Source organism: Peromyscus maniculatus, chromosome 17, assembly GCF_049852395.1.
Source record: "Peromyscus maniculatus bairdii isolate BWxNUB_F1_BW_parent chromosome 17, HU_Pman_BW_mat_3.1, whole genome shotgun sequence".
Taxonomy (NCBI): Eukaryota; Metazoa; Chordata; class Mammalia; order Rodentia; family Cricetidae; genus Peromyscus; species Peromyscus maniculatus.
Window position 1 is genome coordinate 6,537,268 of NC_134868.1, and position 22,331 is coordinate 6,559,598.

General features: G+C 45.8%; 2 protein-coding genes across 9 annotated transcripts in view; one reads left to right on the top strand and one right to left on the bottom strand.

Moving 5' to 3' along the window:
* The window catches only part of Csgalnact1 (chondroitin sulfate N-acetylgalactosaminyltransferase 1), a 329,328-nt gene extending 316,124 nt beyond the window's left edge, over positions 1-13,204 (top strand). For all 8 annotated transcript variants that reach the window (XM_076553249.1, XM_042262475.2, XM_006989566.4 and 5 more), the window contains 3 exons: positions 303-397; positions 8,651-8,732; positions 11,346-13,204. In XM_076553249.1, the coding sequence (XP_076409364.1) occupies positions 303-397; positions 8,651-8,732; positions 11,346-11,635 (467 nt within the window). In that variant the 3' untranslated portion in view covers positions 11,636-13,204. The remainder of the gene's footprint in view (positions 1-302; positions 398-8,650; positions 8,733-11,345) is intronic.
* A 5,010-nt stretch (positions 13,205-18,214) lies between these two features.
* The window catches only part of Sh2d4a (SH2 domain containing 4A), a 67,522-nt gene continuing 63,405 nt past the window's right edge, over positions 18,215-22,331 (bottom strand). The window contains exon 9 of the mRNA XM_016007951.3: positions 18,215-22,147. Within this exon, the coding sequence (XP_015863437.1) occupies positions 22,055-22,147 (93 nt within the window). The 3' untranslated portion in view covers positions 18,215-22,054. The remainder of the gene's footprint in view (positions 22,148-22,331) is intronic.

Here is a 22,331-nt window from a genome sequence, read left to right on the forward strand (position 1 = left end):
TCAAGGGCTTTTTGCATGCAGGACAGGGACACTGGGACCCTCTTCCATTGTTTCGGGGAATGAAATTCCAGCCACTGGTTGTCAATGACTTGTGTATTGTTCTCATCCTGGGAGGACAGAAAGGTTTGAGAATCAGACTACCTAGTCTAGCTGGTGCAATATTTCTAAGATCTAGACTAGAATTGAGTGAAGGGAGAAGAAAAGAATGGGCGAAAATGCCTGGGCCGATGGCTGACCGCATACAACAAGGCCGGCCGTGAAGCGAGTCTCTTGTAAGCTGCTGTTTGCTTTCTGGTTTGCAGGGAAGAAGGTATTTTATCCGGTTCTTTTCAGCCAGTATAACCCTGGCATAATCTACGGTCATCAGGATGCAGTCCCACCCCTGGAGCAGCAGCTGGTGAGTAATTACTCTGCAGATGCCCGTGGGTGGTGTTCCATGTCGCTCATTGCTGGGGCACCTGACCGTGAGGAAAGGTGAGCGGGATCCGCAGACCAAGCCCCACAGTGGTTTTTAAGTTAGGCAGATGCTCTGGCCTTTGCTCCAAAGTGCCATGTTGATTAAAAGTGCTTGCAATATTTAAAAGTGGAAATAAATAGGAACCATATCTTATGAGAGGGTAATTTCACACCTTCCTAGTTTTCTTCTATGGTTTTAGGAATTGCTATTATTGGATTACAGCTAGAGCATACTTTTTCTTTATCATTACAAAATCTAGCAAGAAAAGTGAGGCTGGTACTAAACTAAGATTAAGAAATGGGAACACCTAAAATAGTGGGAAATGGGTGATAGAAAGGGGTGACTTACCCCATGGTGGCAGTGAGTCAGTGGGGAACAAGGACCCATCCTGTCCCCTGGCCCTTCACTCATCCCATCGTATCCCACTGCATCACCACTGCTACCCTTCCCTGTATTGGGGCAGATGTTGGCATCAGTGGTGGCACCAGAAAGGTAGCTTTCGAAGAAACAGTAGAGGGGCTTCTCTGCTAGGATCTTGGCTGCACAAGTGAGAGGTCGTGGAACCACAGAGCCCCTAGGGCCTGTTCAATCTCTCGTCACCACAGACGCTGAAGCAGACCGGAAAATGGGAACTGAGGCAATCCAGGAGAGTATCCCCGCACCCCTCCAAGGCTGTTGGAATAGTACCCTTTGCCCATGTGGAGTATGCTCCAAGACCCTCACCGGATGCCTGGGATAAGGAATAATACCAAGCCATAAATAACACCAAGCCCTGTCCATAGTGTGGCTTTCTTTATACTTCCACCCATGGTACCATTAGTTATAAATTAGCAATGAGAGACTAACAACAATGACCAATGATAATATAGAACCCAACAATATCCTAAAATAAGCGTTATGTAAAACACAACTTACTCCTTTCTGGAATTATCCATTTAGTGTTTTCAGACCTAAGCTGATAGCAGTAACTAAAGTCGTGGAGTGTATGTGGTAGGTAATACATGTGGCTGCCTGGGCACAGAACAGACCCTCCTCTCACACCACTCAGGGTGATCTTTCCATCAGTGAGAGTATTTTGGACATCTCTGCCTCTTGTTAGCAAGCCTGGAAATGGGATGTAGACATACAGATGCGATGGGACGAAGTCTCCTCATGCCCCATGTCATGGGAGAACAGTGCTCTGCAAAGTTCACTGGAGTAGCTGACGGTGATAAGTTTTCATAAGTAACAGAACCCGTTCCCTCCAGGCTTGACCCATGCCCTTCACCCTCCCCCAGGTCACCTCTGACAGCTGATGTGATTCTTCTGGAGAACACTGAAGCTGTGGGTGTTTTCGGAATGGAGGATGTTCATGGCCCATGCTTGTCCGAGCATGATTTTTGTGGGCTTAAGCCAGAAAGTACATAAACAGTCCCCTCTCCTTCCGTCGGATTTTAACATGGCAGATGTAGTGCATTACTGTCTACATCTCTATCTGGGATTTGTAGATGAAAACAATACAGTTCCACAGTCACCCACCAGTTTTCTACCCATGAGAGATAAGTCTCCTGTGAGGACAGAGGCTTCTGGCTCCCCTTCCCAGGAGTTGTAAGCTTCTCATGGAAGGATGTTAAAGGAAAAGGGACCAAGTATTTGTTTTCTTTCAACCAATGAGAATAAAAATTCCTTTGATTTTAAATAACGCTCTGTTTTACATTTGACATTGGAAATGATTAATGTTTCTAGTTCAAATTCATAAAAGCCCTATTTGCTAGCAAGGACTTCTTTTCATTTCATAATCTAAAGGTTCTGTCCTTTCTAGTTCATCCTGCTGAGAGCAGGTAGGATGGGAGGCAGAGAGACAGATAGCACAGAAGCAGGTCTGTCAGACTCACAGAATAAGCAGTCCCGGTGGGAAGAGCTCAGATCCCTCAGATCCCAGAGGCCACAGTTAGAAGCTGGACCACCCTGCATCCTTCGAGATTTGCTTCCTAAAGCATCATTGACCTCTCCTCCAGCACATAAAGCTGCTGTTTCAGAGTTCATTATTTACAATTATTTAGTTCAGTGAAATACAGCGATTTCAAGGTTTCCCCAGACCCCAGAGAAATGCAGAATTGTGTCCTTCATTAGACAAGTCACTTATTTTATTTTATTTTTACTTATGTATGTAAAGTCAATCAAGGGTATGAGATCTCTTGAAGCTGAAGTTACATCTAATACAGGTGCTGGAAACCAAGCTCAGGTCCTCTGCAAGAACAGACAGACCGCTTAGCCCTGGAGCCATGTGTACCATCCCAAGACAAATTGAAACTTGATCATTTGCTGCCCACAGAGGTCTGCTCCAGGTCCTGTTACTAGAATCAGAAGAACCATGATTGTTTCATACAGTCAGGCCTGATTGATCAGAGATCCCTCAACCAACCACTCTTCACGGAGACTGAATGAATGGTCCAAGGCTGCAGTCAGGAGCTAGGGAGATGGCTCAGGAAATAAAGAGCTTGCTGTGCAAGCTTGAGAACCTGAGTCCAGGTCCCCACCCCATCCCAGACATGAAACCCCCAGCACCGGGAGAGTGATGGAGACAGGTAGATTCCAAAAGGAGAGGTTGGACAGTCACTAGCCAGAAAGTCTAGCCAAACTGTCAGCTCCAGGTTCCTTAGAGACATTGTCTCAAAAAATAATGTGAAGAGTGACAGAGAAAGACACCCAAAGTTAACCTCTGGCCTCTACCCAGGCACAGGTGAGCACCCATACATAAATGTGCAGGCACAGGTGCACACCAGCACCCACATGCATGTACACACACACACACACACACACACACACACACACACACACACACACATGCACACATGCACACTTTTGAGCCCCAAATTAAGATTGAAAGATGTCTGAGTGACAAAGCTTAGCCCACACTAAGGTGTCCCTCCTCTTGAGCAATGGGGTTAGATCTGCCAAGCATCCCCAAGAGAGCTGAGGCATAAAGAAAATGGCCTAACAAGAATTCTAGAGGCAAAGATCAAACTACAGAAATTAATACAGTAGGGACAGAATGTGTAGGTGGCAAAACACCAGAAAATAAAAAGTAATGGCTGGAGATGGGTAAATTAGGAGAGATTTCCCCCGAGATTGCATTTTGGCTCAGTCTAGACTGTGTATATATTAACCAATCCTTCATAGCCCTCCCTGGGACACAGCAGGACCTCAGGTGAGGTGGGGAATGTAGGTTCAGAATGGAGCTGTAATGAAGGTTACCTGTGCAAATGAGATGACGTTTCCCAGCAGCCCCGCAAACACAGCCTCCTGTTCAATGTTTCAGGGATGAGTTTCCATGCCTATCATGTCCTGGCGTTTCCATTTTGCCTGCAGATGAAAGCAAGGATTTCGGTGTGTGTTCAGATGACTTCTTATTTACTTAACCCCTGCATACAAATCATTAGTAATAAGTGACACTGTGGGATTTTCGTGCTGATATTTCATTTTTGAGTTTTAAGCCATGAAACTTGCTGGTGCCTTAATGCAGAACAGCAGACAGAGAAGGGAATGACTGTAATTTAAATCAATGTTCACTTTAAACATTCTACCTTGCTGGCTCAGCCTGTTAGTCTATGCTGAGATCCCTGCAGAAGCCTCCTACTTCTCCTATCTTTAGATTCGGACCCTCCCCACACTCCAGTCTTTCCTCACCCTCTGCCAGAGACTGGTTTTGAAAAAACAAATTAATTCCACTTTTTTTTTTAAAGTGTTTATGGCATAAAGCCAGTGGCATGCTTGCAAATGTTTAACAATCCACTCTTGGAAAGAAGAAGAAAGAAAAAAAAAGCCCTGGTGATGGTGTTCGCCAATTTCTATGGTGTAAATAATCCCACTGTGGCTTATTTTGGACTCACCAGTGTGTTACCACAGGGCATGCAGCTGGGAAGAGATGTATGCAAATCTGGTGAGCCAGGTTAGACTGTCTCAAGCACAGGGCTGCAAACTCTGATTTCTTGTCGGGACTAATTGTTCTCCATAAACCAACCCAACCTGGTTGCAAAGAAGATGTCAGCTAATCCCAGCACCCGGCCGATGACACCAGCTCCATCGCTACCCCAGGCAGCCTGTCGTCATCATACAGCACAGCTGCTCACAGTCTCCAAGTGCTGTCCTGTTCCTCCAGGCCGCCACCTTCCCAGTTTTAGTCTCTCGGCGTTCGATGCAGACTGCGATGTCCGCCGTGCAGTGACACTCGTGGCTTGGGGACACTGTTGAGTGTCTGTGACTGTGCTTCTCACTGCCCTCGTCCTCTCTTGATTACACCTGCGCTGCTTTACCTGCCTCAAGTAGTTTGTGTGTGTGAACCTGGAGGCTGATAGCAAGTGTCTTCCTTAATCCTCCCTAATTATTCTTTTTACGATTTCATACATGTATTAATGTATCCAGGTCCTTTTTCCTTCCTGTTACCCTCTTATGTTATTCTTATTCCCTGTGGGTCCCCGCTTCTTCCCCGCACCTTATTATTTGAGACAGGGTCTCTCTCTCTTTCTCTCCCTCCCTCCTCCCTCCCCCTCCCCCTTCTCTCCCTTCCTCTCTTCTTTTCCTCCTTCTTCCCTTCTCCACCAAGCTCTGACTATGTAGCTCCCTGATCTATCTATTCTGCCTGGACAATGAACAGTAGGGACACACACTGCGCTGCACCTAGCTTTTTATGTGAGTTCTAGGGATCTGAACACTGGACTCCACACTTGTGACGTAATCACCTTACCAAGAAGCCATTTCTCAGCTCCTCAATCAGTTGAGCTCTTTTATTTGGCAGTTGGACTTACTGAGCATTTTAACCACTGACATGTGCTCCAGTTTTTAGCGCTGTCTGACGAGCATAGTATATGCAGTGTACCCTGGCAGACTGGTTCTGTTTATGCGGAAAACATATACTTACTAAGTAACGAAAGTAACTGGAGAATCCTTCACTGTGACTATGCAGTCTTCCATAATTCTCAGCAGGGTAAGTGGCATCAACATCTCGGTTCACACATGCAGAAGTCCAGGTTCAGAGGGCACAAGTTCACTAGCTGCAATTCCTGCAGCTGCCGACTGGGAGAGGGATAGATGTGAGTGCCACACTATGAGGCTAAGCTTGACTGAGGATGATGAGCTGAAGGAACTGTATCCTTTGGCTTCAGTGTGCTTCAAGGAGGACCAAGATTCTAGATCCCAGAAATGAAAGACTTAGTGGGTCTGTGTCCAGCGTGAACCCCTTAGAAGACACTGTCATCCTTTATCCAGAAACTAATAAGATGTGTGAAAATGAGACTATGTGGAGATATAGAAGGAGATGAGATTTGAGCCCATTATTAAATAAATTCTGGGGCCCTGTGGCTCCAGAATACATTATTTCTTAAGAAATTAAACCAGGATCTTCATGGGAATCCTAGCCCCGAGCTCTGTTGCAGCAGGCTGAGTGAACTTCAGCAAATCACTCTGCCTCCATTTGCAGAGGTCTCAAGAAGAGGGCACATGGCCTTCCCCCTGAGAACCCTCTGCATTGTGATCACCAGCCTTCAGTTCCCAAATAATAAAGAGTCAGACCCAGAAATTGCTGCAATTCAGTGTATCTAGTACTCATGGGCAGGGTTTGTTATATCAGTAGAGTATCTCAGAACAAAACCAAAACGCAGACCCTTGTTCCAAAAGTGTTCAGAATTTAAAGACAGCTGCAATAAGCGTGGGGCTCTGAGTTTGCGGGCCACATGCTTGTGAACATGCCCAGCTCCTAAGCATTCCTAGGACATAGAAGGCTGATCAGATCTAGCTTCGGTTCTAGGGAGACACTCTTTGATTCAGAGAGAATAGTCTGTCCAAAGTCTTTGCTACCAACTTAATTTTAAGATCCAGATTACTTCATAGGCATCTGTCCAACCCACCACCATTAAATCAGACAGACAACTGCCTGGGCTCCAGGCTGCTGTGCAGCTGTGAGGCCACTGTGTTCCCCTCAACTCTAGAGGGAGTTGCTGATTTGTGTTTTGATCCTAATAAAAAATAAATAGCCCCTGTCACATGACTGGCTCACAAATCTGCGATTCTAGAAACTTCCTTGGGAGATCCCAGCCTGAAACCCAGGAGAACATGGCATACTTGGTCCCACAGTCTTTTGCAAACCTCTGTGGAGTAGGAAGGTGCTACAGAAAGAGTGGACAGGAGGCTGGCACCGAAGGTCAACTTGAAAGTGACAGTGGCGCCTGTCGATAGATTGAGGGAATTTAGAAATAGAGGAAGAGGTCAGGAACTTTTAAGTTTTAGTCTTTATCCCGTGGTAGAGCCATTGGAGTATATATTTGAACACTTGTGCAGAATGGTGGGACTCCTTGTGCCTGTCTCAATGTGTACGAGCCACACTTGGTGCCTTAGGCCTCAAGAGCATGAGGACATTTTTGCCTGTTGGTCTCAATCCACGCCATCCTGACAGTTGTCCCCACCGGTCCACCTAGGCTTTTGCTGAGGTTCTTGCTGACAAGTGTCTCTCACTTGAAGCATGTTTGTCTCCACAGGCTAGGAGCCATGGTTACCTCAGAACTGTTCCTCCTCCATCCACTAAGGAAGTATCTACTAATTGCACAGCTGTGTGGTGAGCAGTGTTCTGGGTGCTGGCGACACAGGGGACTAGGATTCTGGCTGAAATCCCCCAAGGGTGATAGTTGAAGACCACAAACTGAGAAACAAATATACCCATGGGATCATTTCACTGCTAGTGTTATAAGGAAGTTGAGCCAGGGTCACAGTACAGAGGGGAAATGAGGACTGGCAATTGTACGGCATTGGCCAGAGGAGGCAGACAAGAGGCTGGCACCCTGAGCAATGACGAGTAAGAGAAGGGTGACATAAATAACCTTTGCACTATTGAATTTGGGCATACAAGAAGTCTTTCTTCTTGTTAAGAAAGTTAAGATTCATTAATTGTTTTGCAAGACATTTATCAAATATAATTTAGGCTGTGGGAAGGTTCTAGAACACGGAATAACGGTGGTGTAATAAATGAGCTAGAAGACTCTCCAGCTGGGATTTAGCTCAACTCTTCGTTGTATAGAAAAGGAAATGGGGGCTTGAAATCAGGAGGCCAGCCTGAGGTGGAACGAGTGGCCAGTGGCGCAGCTGATCCCCTCCCTTTCTCCTGAGCTGGTAGAGATGAGCAGCCAACAGAGCCAGGCTTCAGTCATAGGGACTCCCCTAGGCCCTCTGTTTCCCTCTCCCCGGGAGGCGACTTCCTGTCTTCTAAGCACCTATGGAGATGGCAAAGATCATGGGGGAAAAGGAGCTAAAAGGATTTCAAACCCATTTCCAGACTTACTTATGACAAATCTGTGTGTGCATATATGTGTGTGTGCATGTGCCTCTGTGTGTGCCTGTGTGTATGAGAATTCATGTATGTGTGCATGTGCGTGTGTGTGTGTGTGTGTGCATGTGTGTGTGTGCACGTGTGCATGTGTGTGTGTGTGTGTGTGTGTGTGCGCGCGCGCGCACATGCTGATCTCTATTATTTTTTAAGTTTTGTTGCCTCAGCAAATTGGTAATTTTCTCCAAGGAAAGAAACCGAGCAGTAGTGTGTTGCCCTGATTTTTTTCAGCAACCGGTTGGCCGGCCTCTCGGCCACCCTGCAGGCTGGCACATCCAGCAGGAGCTTCCTGGAGCAGCTTCTTCCTTTATAGACCTACCCTCTCCTCAGCCAGCCGGAGGGAGCAGGGCCAGTGAGCCAGGACCAATCTTGGGTATTTCCTCTCTTTCCCTGTGGTTGGACTGTGAATTCTAAGCTGTTCCCAGGCCTGGTCTCAACTTCCTGAGCCCTTTGCGGGCTCTGTGCCCAGGCCTGTGTAAGGGGCCCAGCCTCACATCTCTTTAGCACGAGGACCAAGCGCCAGACATGTAGGTGGCTTTTCCATGGCACCAACTACTCAAAAACCCTGCTCTCTGAGGTTGTTTTTGGTTGTGTGCGAGAGAGTGTGTGCATGTTTTCATGCCTACACCCTAAAAACATCCTGGCCAAAGGTGCCCAAACTCAATTCTTTTTGGTGTACACACACACACACACACACACACACACACACACACACACACACACACCTCCATCTTGCCTATTTGTTGGCGGGGGGAGTCAGTATTGAGCACTACTCACCTAAGTATGTAAATATCAGTTTTATAATCTCTCTCTCTGACAGTTGTTTTTTTTCCTTGCAGGTTATAAAGAAGGAGACTGGATTTTGGAGGGACTTTGGATTTGGGATGACTTGTCAGTACCGGTCAGACTTCATCAACATAGGTGAGATTAAAGCTTGAGTCTACTGCCACCTGGAGGCCACTGTCCTGCAGGCCTCGAGCAGTCTGCAGGTTCCTCTGGGTAAAGATGCTGCCATTTCCCCAAACAGTACTGCCCCTCTGGTCACAGGCAGCAGCACTTGGGACCTTGTCATATACACCAGTGTCTCTCAGGTGTACCCAGTAACATTAATAGGACAGACACTGTGAGCCCCCAGGAATGAGGAAAAAGAGGAGACTCTGGGAAAAGCACGTGCAAAGAAGACCCATGTTTCACTCTGGTGACCCTTATTTAAAGACCCCATATGTCACTTTAAGCTCTGAGTATGCAGTTGCTGTCAACATGAGCACACATGTTCAAGCATCTCTACACATATAGACACACAGATATGCATGGACACAGAGATGCAGACAGGTATATACACACGTGCTCAATGACACATGTTTGAACACAGACACACATGCACACACAGAGATGTACATGCACACATGTCCACATAGATACAGACATACACACTCACTTATCTATACAGACATGCATACGTTTACATGTACATATACAGAGGCACACACAAAAATGTACACAGGCACACACATACATGTGTGTGCATATAGAAGATTAAATGAACATATTTGCAAATACATATGAGCTTGCCTGAGAACTCAGAAAGGAAAAACCAATGGGTTCCAGCAGAACAGAGCACAGTGCTCAGAGGCACAGGGACCTCCTGAGGCCTCACAGTAAGTGGGAAATGAGGAATAGGCTTGACTCTACACACCTAGGCCAAGAAGGAACAGGTCCCAAACCTTGGCTTGCACTCTGAGGAAGCCCTTCTCTCTGGGAAGCGATGGAGAGACTCCTCCTCAGGCCTCTCAGGTACCTCATCCCTCTCTCCCATTTTGAAAGTAGGTAGCAGAGGCAGGCCCAAGTACATGTTGTTCCATAGATATCACCAGGTTAAAATGAGAATAATGTCAAGCCACCTGGATTTGTGTCGCGGAGGAGGCGGCAGAAGGCCAGGGTGCCGGGTCTTGAGTGGCAGCTACTCTGAAGAGCCAGCAGGTCTTCTGTCCTGTCTCCAGGCAAACATTCCTAGGTGACTATATGCGTATCAGATTCCCAAAAATAATATTCAAATTTTAAAAATAATTCCCATTTCAAAAAACTATTGTTTCCTTGCTTGGTGTGCAGAAGGTGATAATATGTGCCAGGGCTCTTATGTTTATCACGTTTGGATTCGTATTGCATTGGGTTCTGAAGATAGAGGTCACTACATATCTTTCAAGAAGTGAGCACAATGAGATGAAGAGGGTGTTCTTCCTCAGGGGGCCACTGCTGTGACCTCAGAGCTCCTCAGTTGCCTTGGATGCCATTCTTTGCAACGGTGTCCTTATTTGCAAGTGTGTGTGTGTGTGTGTATGTATGTCCCTGGTATTTAATAAGAGATGCTAAGGACAATATTCTAGTTTATTTGGTTACGCTATCTACTTCATTAGAGGTTTTAAAAACACCAAAGGTCAGGCAGGCATCATCATGTAGCCTCATTCTTCTATTCCCTGTATTTAAGAGGCAAAGACAGTAGCAATAAAAACTCAAGGCCCGGACTGTACAGCAAGAGACTGTCTCAGAAAAAAAGAACAACAACAACAACAAAAAACCTTGTCAAGTTCAGTAGCAACTTTGCTAGAAAAAAAAAGGATCTAAATTCTGACTGTCAGCTTGTGATCTCCCTCTTCTTGCTGTCCCCCTACTGCAGGGACACAGTCACTCATAAACCACACCACTCAGGGTTTCTGGTCTTGAGTTTTTCTAGTCTGAACTGGCCCTGACCAGAGCAGTATTAGCTAAGGCATGGGGACAGGGATAAAGAGGCCACATGAGAATGTTTGGGACAGGATACAGTGATAGAAGGAAGCCACGCCCAGACAGAAAATGCAGGGTTTGCCTTGCAAGGTGTCAAGTTCAAAAGGAGGGATGCCCCTGAAGCTCTTAATCCTGGGCCAGAGCTACTCATATGTACTACTGATGGCTCTTTCAAGCAGCCCAATTCTTCGAATCCTGTCCAACAGCCTGTTATGTGATGAAGTTTTTGTGGTCTGCCATGAAGATCATTCCTGTTGGTCATGCCCATCTCAAGTCTATGACACTGGGAACTTGGATAAATGTGCTTCAAATGGCACCTCCCCTGAATACTTCCTCATTGTGTGTATGGGGGCATGGAGTCCAGGGGACAACTTCAAATATCACTCCTCAGGTATCATCCACATTTCTAATTTTGGGACAGTCTCCCATTGGCCTGGAACTTGTCAAGCAGGCTAGGTTGACTGACCAGCAAGGCCCGGTCATTCACCTGTCTCTGCCTCCTTGGTGCTGGACTTGAAAGTGCAAGCCACCATTCAGGTATCCACTCTTGGGTTTTAAAGTTTTTCAATATGTGTTCTTGGGCGGGGGTGGAACTTAGTTCCTCATGCTTACAAAGCCAGTACTCCACCAATCAAGTTATCTCCCTATCCACCTCCCCCTACCCCACCCCCACCCCCCACCATGCTCTTGATGAAAAATCCACGGAGGCCGAGTATGTGCCACACAATTGAGTAGCATGTTCTGTTCCCACAGGTGGATTTGACCTGGACATCAAAGGCTGGGGTGGTGAAGATGTACACCTGTACCGGAAGTATCTCCACAGCAACCTCATAGTGGTACGCACACCTGTGCGGGGACTTTTCCACCTTTGGCATGAGAAGCGCTGTATGGATGAACTGACCCCTGAGCAGTACAAGATGTGCATGCAATCCAAGGCCATGAATGAGGCATCCCACGGGCAGCTGGGGATGCTTGTCTTCCGGCATGAAATAGAGGCTCACCTTCGCAAACAGAAGCAGAAAGCGGGCAGTAAAAAGACATGATCTCCCAGGCACAGATCAGCGAAGACTTCCAGTTGTTTGCCGTTGGCTGTTCTGAAAAAGTAGATGCAATAAGGTATAGACTTCCACAAAGGGTGACCAAGAATCTGATGAGGAGGAGAGATGGAAGTAGAGAGTCTCCGGTTTCTGTTGGCCCTGTGTAGGGTGACAGTGACTGTGTTTACAGCAAAATGATCCCTCTGTCCCTGCTCACCGAAATAGTCACAGCCTCAGACAAGTTCTGTAGAAAGTTCACTAGAAGAGATGCGTGCATCTGGCTTCTCTTCTTAGGAATGATTACATCAGAGGGCCTTGGTATCCAGGACTACCCACATCTCAGAAGGAGCAAAGGACCTGTGAGAAGTGCAGAGATCCGACAGGAGCACCCTCCAGGGGACAATGAGCAAAATCAAAGAGACCTGGAAACAAACTGTCAACACTGTCATCCCCCCAATATTAACCAAAAAATAACCCTCTCGTTTCAGTTATCTTTAGTCACTATTCTAAAAATGCACTTTTTGTTTTGCTTGTATCGTGCTTATTTAATTACCTATTGGCAAGCCTTGGTAGGAGCACATTGTAGTATATACACTTGTACGATTTCTAAGATTTGTTTTTATTTTTTGTTGTTTTTGTTGGTATGTTTATTTGAGACGGTCTGGACACAGAGCCTGAACTAACTTTGAAATCATGGTCCTCCTGCCTCAGCAGCCCGAGTGCTGAAATTACAGGTGTGCACCACCACCACTGGCAAGGAGGCGTGTGAGAGAACCTTCAGGTGCCAACATCTGGGCGCAAATCTGAGGATGTGCCAAACTCAAAGATAAGGCAATGTGTGGAGCTGCCGAGAGAATGGTATATTGAAACTGTCTACGACTATCCGAAGAGGAACAATCAAACACTACAGAAAGGAAAAGACACTGTCATCTCCACCATCAAGGAACACTAAGACCTTGGTATGTTTCCTAGAGAACATGCCTTCTCCTCAGGAGAAATGGGGACCACTTTCTTACCTGTTTGAATAAACCAAAGTTATGAACCAAACTATCGCTTTTCAAAGCAGGGTGCTCTTCCTGGTCTCTGGCTTCCATAAGAAGAAAATGCAGAAAAAAATATATACATATATTTTGTGAAAGACCAGTCCATCAACCCAGCGAGATGGGAAATTTTGCTACATTTTCACTCACTCCTGGCCATGTGGAAACAACTTATTTTTAAAATAAGCAATGTTGCTTGGTTGCCAAGACACTTCTGAAGCTCGCATTTTCTTACAACTTCAAACTCTTTTTTAAAAAAATAAATATGGTTACCATCGAGTGGTTTCTACATCTATGTGCAAATTATTTATTTATTAGCCAGCACCAGATGCATGAGCTAATTACCTCCTCTGTCTCCGTGCCTTCTGTTTGCCCACAGTGAATTCATTGTTTAAACGCTTCAAGAACACTCAAGCTGTGTGTTTAAAAAAAAAAGCATTGTATTGATTTGTACTGGTAGTTTATAAAGTTTAATTAAAACATGAGACATAAATGAAAGGTGGCATTGCACAGCTAATAAAATGTGTGAATGTGATTTCTTCCTGGGATAAGGATGCAGTGTCTTGAGTTTGGGGAGATTCTTTTATGCATAGAGCAGGGCTTTCCAGTGTTAGCGCTGTTGACATTTGGGGCTTGATCACTTAGCAGGGGAGGTGACTGTCCTGTGCAACATTCCTGTAGTCCCTCCACACACTGAATGCCAGGGCCATCTCCCCCTCAGTTTTTGACAACCAGAATGTCTCCAATCATTGTCAAATACTCAAGGAAAGGGAGCATGACTCCTGGTTGAGAACCACCAAGATAGAAGGAAACTTTTGACATTTCACTCATGCTAATTTTTAGTTAGATGAAATTGAAAAATGATTTCTGAAACCCATTTCCACGCTACCTTTGCAATATTCACATACTCCTGTGATTTTAGAGCCTTCAGGGCATGTAACTGTTGCCTCCCAATAGTGGTCCTTATGGATTTGTGACTGACACTTGATATTCTCACCGAGGCAGGGGGATTGCTATCCCACAAGGGTAGAGGCAGCCATCAAATGTTCAGATGTCTCTTGGTGTTGCAGGCCCTGGATGACTCCAGGATAATCAGCATTTAAACTTGTTCGCACCGTATACGTTACAGATGTCTATGATACGGAATAAGAGTTTTGTTTGTTTCTTGAGACAAGGTCTCATTTTGTAGCCCAGGATGGGCTGAAAGTCCCCCTGTTCCCTCTGCCTCAGACCCTCAAGTGCCTTGGTTACAGTTGTGTACAAGCACACCTCACTAAGAATTGATTTCAACAGTTGCTGAGAGGACTAGAAAAAGGCCTCCGTGGGTAACGTGAACTCAGATCCCCTCTGGCCCCAACACTATATGCATGGAAAGCAAAGCTGGGAGAAGCCTGGGGGCCCGTGTCTAGCCAGACTGGCTGAACCAGCATGCTCCAAGTTTCCTGAGAGACCTTCTCTAAAAAACCAAAGTGGAGAGCAGTAGAGGAAGACACACAATGTGTGCACACACGTTGAGGGCCCATAGTGAAGCCCATTATTATGTATGATAACTTGAAAAAAGTCTAATTTCAAATGTCACTGAGGGTAAGTGAAGAGGACAGGAAACAATTTCCTTCATCTTAAAGCTTAGCTTAGCTGCCATTTCAGTCTGAAATGTCTCCTGAAGGCTCATCTGTTACAGATGTGGCTGCCAGTGGATGGGATCTTGGGCAGTGATTGGCTTCTGGGGTCTCTAACTTCATTAGTGGATCTATCCCTCCATGCATTCATCCTTTCATGACATTCCTAATTTGATGGTGACAGGAAGCCAGGAGGTGAGGACTCTGGAGGAAGATCCAGTCCTGGTCCTCTGAACTCTTCCTAGCTCTCCTTACTTCCTGTCCACCTGGGAGGAGATGGAACCCCAAGCTTATGTAAATGAAGGTGGAGGAGGCCCCACTAAACCTAAAAGGGGGCTGGAATTCAAACTTACACAGCAAAGGAAAGTGGAAATGAAACTGAACAACTCAGGCTCATTACCTCTTACAAAGAAAGGACACCACCAGATGCCTGCCTAGTCAAAGGCCTCTTTGGAGACTTACTCTATTCCTGTCCCTGTACCTTGCTTAGTAAGCAGTCCAGTTGCCTTTTAATATACTTGGGGTCCCAACCAAGTACTGCTAATGATGCTGTTGTGGGGGAGCTGTTAGCAGCTCTTCCCAACTCTTTGATGATGACAGATTGAATCTAGAATGAGAATTGACAGTTAATGCTACAGATCAGGCCTCCCAAACTCTAGCCACCACACCTACCTAGCCTTCTGTTAAATATTTGTCAACAAACAATGACTCTCAGTGGCATACGTCACATCCTTGTGCTGGATCTCTCCAATCCTGTGCTTTCCAGCACACATAAGTGTGGACACCTTGCCTTCTTCCACACTAGGTAAGTAGCTCCCAAAATTTTAACTCTTTGTTTCAGGAAAAAAACCCTCTATTATTTTATCTAATCCTACCAGAAAGAAGTCTGAGTCAGGCAAGTCCAGACCTCCATCCTCTGTGTGTGTTCTTCCCACTGTTCCGCTCCTGCAGCCCCACATAAGAAACAAGAAAGAGGAGTGAAGCTTGTTGACCCAGCAGACCAGGAAGAGCCACACAACCCCGCCACCTGCACCTCTCCAACTGCAGAGAGATGAGCCTCAGAGCCAGGCTCTTAAGCAGGACCCCAAAAGGTGAGGTTTAAAGACTCTCAAATAGAAGGTCAGATGGGGGGATCCTCGTGTTTAAAGGGGGACTGACTCTTCCTGGGAGTTGCTGATGAGATCATGACCTTGGGCAGTTTCTTAGGAGGGCAGGTGTGTTTTGCTCCTGTGCCCACTGATGCCTGAGCTCCCGGTGATTACATTCTCGCTAGCTACGTATTATCATTCAAAGCTGTTTCTCCTGGCAAGACTCAGGCTTTGTTGTTACTGCCAAAAAGTTGTGGGGTCTGTGCCAGTTGGTTTGGGGGATTTGGTTTTTCCCCAACACACAGAATATGTTATTTCCTGTCCACAGAGATACCTTTTAAAATGCCTCTGCTTTGCTTAGCCTTTGAAGGTTCCCTCTGCAGAAGTCAATCCCAGCATCCCCCGGGGCTTATCTTTTGGCAGTTCTAGTAAGAAAGAGGACAGGGATCCTGAAACAGGTAATAGGAAAGGAGGACATAGTGAATGTCACAGTCTGGGAGGGCAGGACACCAGTGGAGAGAAGCCAGGCCATGTTCCTCCCTTCACTGTTTCCCCAACATTTGTCAAGAGCCAGTGGGGGTTCTCTGCTAGAACTAACCGAATGTCTAGGAGTCTGGTGTGGGTGGTTAGGAGACCCGAATTTATTCCCTGTTCTGCCACCACACTTGTGCACACTGAGGTGTGCCCAGTGCTCCTGGTAGCTCCTCCCCCCCACCCCCTGTCTCGGATCTTAGTCCGTTTAACGTCCACATCTACCACCAATCTCAGCCTCCAACCCATGTTGAAAACCTGCAAGAAGATCTTTCTCCACTGAGGTCTTAAAGACATTTTAAATGAATCTAACTGTTTGAAATACAGACAAAAAAATAGTATATCACCCAAATTAAATTTAAAACCTGAGGATATTTTTTAATTTCTCTTTTTTATCCCCTGGAACAACTCTCACATAAAGTTGAGCCATATAAAGACGACGTCCACAGTATGGAGGGCTGTCAGAAACAGCCAGAATGGCCTGGGTGAGACGCTGTGTAAGACTCCTTCACACCATTGAGAAAGACCCCCAAGGAGAAGAAGGCATTGCCACTTTGGTTGTTGTGACCCAGTGCTGGAGTGGGGGTGTTACTGGGATTTTTGACTTGCTGGGGAGTCTTCAGAATGGAACAACCTTCCCACTGAGGAAAACGCACAACTGACTTAGATGGACATGTGCACTGGGCCTAATCTGCACCACTAGCGTAGGGTAGACAGGCAGAGGAGGTTCCAAATTCATACGTCTTCTCCTCGAAAAGGAGATGTTAACTTGGAGATTATGATTAGGCATGTCTTGGCCACTGAGTCAATTTGACAACTGCCAACTTAGAGACAAAAGATGGTTACTGCTAACCTCAGGGTTGTCAAAACCACTAGGAAATGACCCTCCCCTCCCTTGCCATTTCAATCCCAAGCTAACTGGTCCATTTCGCTTTAGGTCAACTAGCTAGCATTCTGTCTAGATCATTATTATATCCTCAACAGTTCAAAAACGTCCCTTGTACCCTTAAAATAGTTCCCCAGATTCCAGGAAACTGGCCATCATGCTGCATGGCCCAGTTGGTTGTAGAAGCCGGCTTCATGAAGGAACACTCACAGCGAGTGGTACACTTAGGAGGCTTTCACTATGCGGGGCACTTGACGTCACTCTTTTCTAATCTTCAGAACCCAGGCGACTTCGGTAACTCATTTTAGAAGGTAAAACTCATGCAGGTTCAGCTTTTTTTCCTTTTTATGATTCCACATGACTAATCGATGATCTAGGCAGGACACAGTCCTAAGCCCACTGCAGGGCTTTCTTACTGCTATGTCAAGCTGCTTCATTATCCAATTATGTATGTGTACATATATCTTGGTCAATCGTTGTTGTTGGGGGTTTTTTTTGTTCTTTTTTTTTTTTCATACAGGGTTTCTCTGTGTAGTTTTGGTGCCTGTCCTGGAACTCTCTCTGTAGACCAGGCTGGCCTCGAACTCACAAAGATCCACCTGGCTCTGCCTCCCAAGTGCTGGGATTAAAGGTGTGGGCCACCGCCCTGCTCTGTGGAGTGGTCACATAGAACACAGAATTAACATGTCAGTGTTACTGTGGAGTGATCACATAGAAAACAGAATTAACATGTCAGTGTTACTGTGGAGTGATCACATAGAACACAGAATTAACATGTCTGTGTTACTGTGGAGTGGTCACATAGAACACGGAATTAACATGTCTGTGTTACTGTGGAGTGGTCACATAGAACACGGAATTAACATGTCTGTGTTACTGTGGAGTGGTCACATAGAACACGGAATTAACATGTCAGTGTTACTGTGGAGTGGTCACATAGAACACGGAATTAACATGTCAGTGTTACTGTGGAGTGGCCACAGTAGAGCACAGATTTAACATGGTAGGAAATCCAGTCTCTCCTTCCACAGACTCAGGGATGAGTAGCTCTCCTAATATACAGCAGAAAGGAGGTATAAGCTAATGAAAAAATTGTAAAAATAGAAATCAAGGAGAGAAACCTAAGTATCTATCCCTAAAGGACAAGAAAACACAATTTAAACAAAACTATTAAAGATATAATTGTGGAAAAGCTATAATTATAAGGAAAAAGCTGCATTCTAAGAAAGATGAATATAATGCTCCCTGAAATAAAGTCATTTGCCTGTCTGAGTCCTACTTTGTTCTGGTATATGGTCAGACTACTGCACACTAGCCCAACCTGGGGTCGGGAAGAGGGTGAGCGGGTCCAAGCACATCAGGGTGCAGGATGATCCTGGGCATCGGTGAGTGTGATGGCAAAGAACACCCGGGAAACTGTGTGTGAAAACAGCTCGTTTATTAGGAGAGGACAGGGAACAATTATACCCCAGGAAAAATGGCCGGTTGGATCCACGTGGTGGTATCCTATTGGTTGAGGCAAGAACATGGACGGCGCTTCATTTCCATACTCTGGAGCAGCAGGGACCAGGGGAACACACCTTATAATGTCATAGAAAAGAGAGGAAGTCCAGCCTGGGATGTTTCAGTGGTCAGACAAGCAGCAACCATTCCTCTGAGCCTTGAGATGCAAGCTCTTATCGGTTGCTGTGTGCACCAGGGCGTGTCCCCACCTGGGGAAGCTAATTGCTGGGGTCTGTTGGTGCCCAGGCAAGGTGGTCAAGCAGCCAAACTCCTGCTGCTCTCAGGAGGAGAAAATCCGGGGTAGGCATGCTTCAACCCCTTCTTAGCTTCAGGCCGTCCCCTCAGACATTCTAATCAAAACAGAAGGAAAGAAGCTCCATGGATATGTTCCTGTCATTCTATAAATATTTTGTGTGTATTCTGTACTCAAACTAGTGTGAGCCCCAAACTACATGCGTGCAAGGGTCACAAATGTGCCTTATGAAGAAGATGCTTGCATTTGATTGACCCGTAGGGAAGTCTCTGGGGGTAGTTTCTTGATTGATGATTGATGTGGGAGGGCCCAGCTCACTTTGGTTCCTGCCAGGTCTGGGAAGGTGATCCTGGGAAGTGTAAGAAAGGTAGCTGAATGCAAGCCTGAGAACAAGCCAGCAAGTAGCATTGCTCACTGCCTTCTGCTTCGGTTCCTGCCTTGACTTCCTCCAGTAATTGACGATGATTGGGATGTGTAAGCCAAGTAAACCTTTTTCTCCTCTGGGTTGCTTCCGGTCATGGTGTTTATCACAATAGAACGCAGACTAGAACAATGCTAGTCCACCAAAGAATGACCAATGGCAAAGCCTTGGCTCAAATCGGAAATCCTGGGTAGAGATGCCCTGAGATAGTTGGGGGGAACACGTTCATGATCTGCCCCTTTGGTTCCTTTTGGTCCAATTGTTCCTGTGTTCTTCCTTAGCCTAGGTAATGTTTGAGCTGACACATCTTCACCTGGCTTGCCATGGCAATATAAAGGCCAGAAAATTTGAGGTGACTGTAGCAGGGACTTTCCAAAGTCTTCCTGATAGAAAGAAGAATCAATGTGGGCCAGGGCTGGCACTTGGCTCTAGCCCAAGACACAAGTGTCCACAGGCCTGAGTCCCTGAGATTGGAAACCTGTACGACAGTCTAAAGGTGACACCCTGGATTAAAAAACCTTGAGCAGAAAGGGCAGGACTCTAGGCTTTTTGACACAGCAGAAACAGGAGACCAGGCCAGGGTTGGACCCCACCTCAGACCATACCTAGTATGAGACACTGTCAGGACAATGAGGGTGAGTATTCAGGTTCCTTAGCCCATTTAGTTGAATTTCCCAATTCTGTAAACCATTTCCTGCCCTCAGAATTTCAATATTTCTCCTGGCCACTGTATCACCGAACACTAGACAGTTTATTTCTTTGTGTGTCGATACCAATAAGATCAAAGAGTACAGAACTCAAATATACTCCTCTTGCTATTACATTAGGTTAACTGGCTTGAGTTCTTTCTTAATCTTATTCTGGCCACAACACAGAGTGATATATTTGGACATAGCCATACATGCTGCCTACATAAGTATTTCAGCACCCTACCATCAGCCGGATCCCACACTGAGTAAAGCGGAGAGAGCTAGTTGAGTACCATCATTCATCTCTCTCTATTTTCTAACTGTGGTTCTACGTGATCAGCTGTGGCAGGCTCCTGCCACTGTGGGTTCCCCGTCATGATAAACTGCACGCTCACACTGTGAGCGGAAATAAACCCGTCTTTCCTTCCTCACCTTGCTTTTGGCAGGTATTTTGGTCACCTCAATGAGAAAAGTAACTAGTATAGATAGGTAAAGAGCCCATTCAAGATAACCAGGAAAACAGTGGAGAGAGATGGGAACAGGACAAAGATTCTGAGTGATGTCCTAACCACTGAGTCATGGAAACAAAGCTAAAAGGAGTACCTTATAAAAATTTCACAATATGAACCACATGGAATATTTTAAGAACCAAGTTGACTGTAATCTGAATTTCAAAGTTTTCTCATGGGCGTGCACACCAACCTCTACCTCAGTTCATTGTGCATTTGACTGCTGCACCCAAGGAACAACTGTAGCGCCTTTCTACTTTGCTTAAAAGGCAAGTTCAAAAACAGCACAGATAGGCTTAGCTGTGGGCAAAGTTCCTTCCTCCTAGGAAAACATGACACTGAATGACTCGCACACTCCTTGGTCACCATCCAGAGGTTGGCCCCACCTCATCGATCTGAGCTAAAAATGGCTGGAGATTTGATTTAAGGATGATGTAGGGCAGGAGATTCCTGGCTGAATAAATCTGTGTCCCAGGGCTAGACAGCATTGCTTGGAATGTTCTTCCCATACCCAAGTTTTATTTCATAGTGAGGGTGAGGACTGTAACAAGAAACAAGCCCATGAAATGTGTGTGGGATCTGCGGCTGCATAAACTCTTGCACTAGTTTTCTGAGAGTGCTGTAAAAAGTTACCATATATCCGGTGACTTTGACGTTTATTACCTCACAGTTCTCAAGGCAAGCAGGCTGCAGTGATGGTGCAAACAATAATAACAGGGCCGTGTTTTTGTCTTCTAGAGTTCCAGGGAGATTCTACCCTGAGTGCTGTCGTCTTCCAGCATCCCTGGCAGCCTCTGATCACGGCTGCATCACTCACTCTCCGTCTCTGTGGTTCCTTAGCCTTCATCTCTCTGTGTGTCTCTCTCTAAATCTCTCTTCCTTGTCTAGATGCCAGTCATTAGAGTCAGGGCCTACTCTACTTATCTTGTCTGCAAAGACCCTATTTCCATATCAGGTCACACCCCTGTACAGAGAGGTCAGTACTTTGTGTTTTCTTGATGTGGGACACAATTCAACTTTCAATAGGTGGTATCCAAGACACTCGCTCTGTTCTTCTCTTTGGACCATGAATACATGAGTCCTTCCACGGCCGGCCGCACACAGCATCTTTTGTATGTATTCACAGATAGAGGTGAGGGAGGCAGAACAAAATGAGGAGCAAGCTGTAAGATGCTGCAGGTCCCTCCTGCCACTGTGTGTGCTGTATCTAGTAGTTATTGTTTGTATTTGTTTGTTTGTTTGTTTGTTTGTTTGTTTGTACATGGTAAGTCTCTCTCTCCAGGTACTAAAACTTCTCTTTCAGTTCCCAATCGGGACTTGCTTTTCTAGCTCTTAAATCCTGGCTCCAACACATACAGAAAAGGTTGTCTTTTGAGGATAATCTCAGCCCTTAGTTAGGACATTTTTTCCCCAGTATAATAAAGCCAAGATGGAAGTTCACATAAGCAGGAGACTGAGACCTTTGAGTGCATACCAAAGACGGAGCATGTGATCACAAAATAGTTCACTTGTTTTTTTTTGTTTGTTTGTTTGTTTTTTTTACAGTAACACCTTAATTGCTAAAAAGATTTCAATTTACACTTGTTATTTTATCTTATATACATCATTAGGGTCATATCCTTCAAGGTCCTATCTTCGTATTAGAATGTTGTTGAAATGGGTACACTTCTCCCTCTTCCTTTCAGAATGAGGGAGAGGTCATATCCCCTTGAATTGAACTCCAGCATTTATGCAGAATAGAGGATTCAATTTAGACCTCACAGACATTGTTCACTGTTGGCTCTGTCACAGAGTGATTTTGGCATCACATGCAAATGTCCACCTCAGAGGTGTCTGTCCAGAGGAGAACCCAGCTGGAGGCTGGAGGCTGATCTGGGTGAGAGCTGTCACTCAAAGAGCTCCAGGTAGTCGGGTGGCTTGTCTTGTTGACCACAGGGGTACATCAGGAGCTCCTTCCCCAGGGAGGTTATGGGCTCTTCCTGTCAATCAAAGCACAGAGTCAGGTGGCAGCTGTGTGGTAGATGCCCTTGCTAGCTCCTCAGAGAATATCACTCCTCTATTCTAGATTTATGCAAACCTATACTGGCTTAAAACAATCTTAAAAGCTATTTTCCTCCTGCTAGCTTCCCTTTCCTGCTAGAGCCCACGTTCTAGCATAGAACC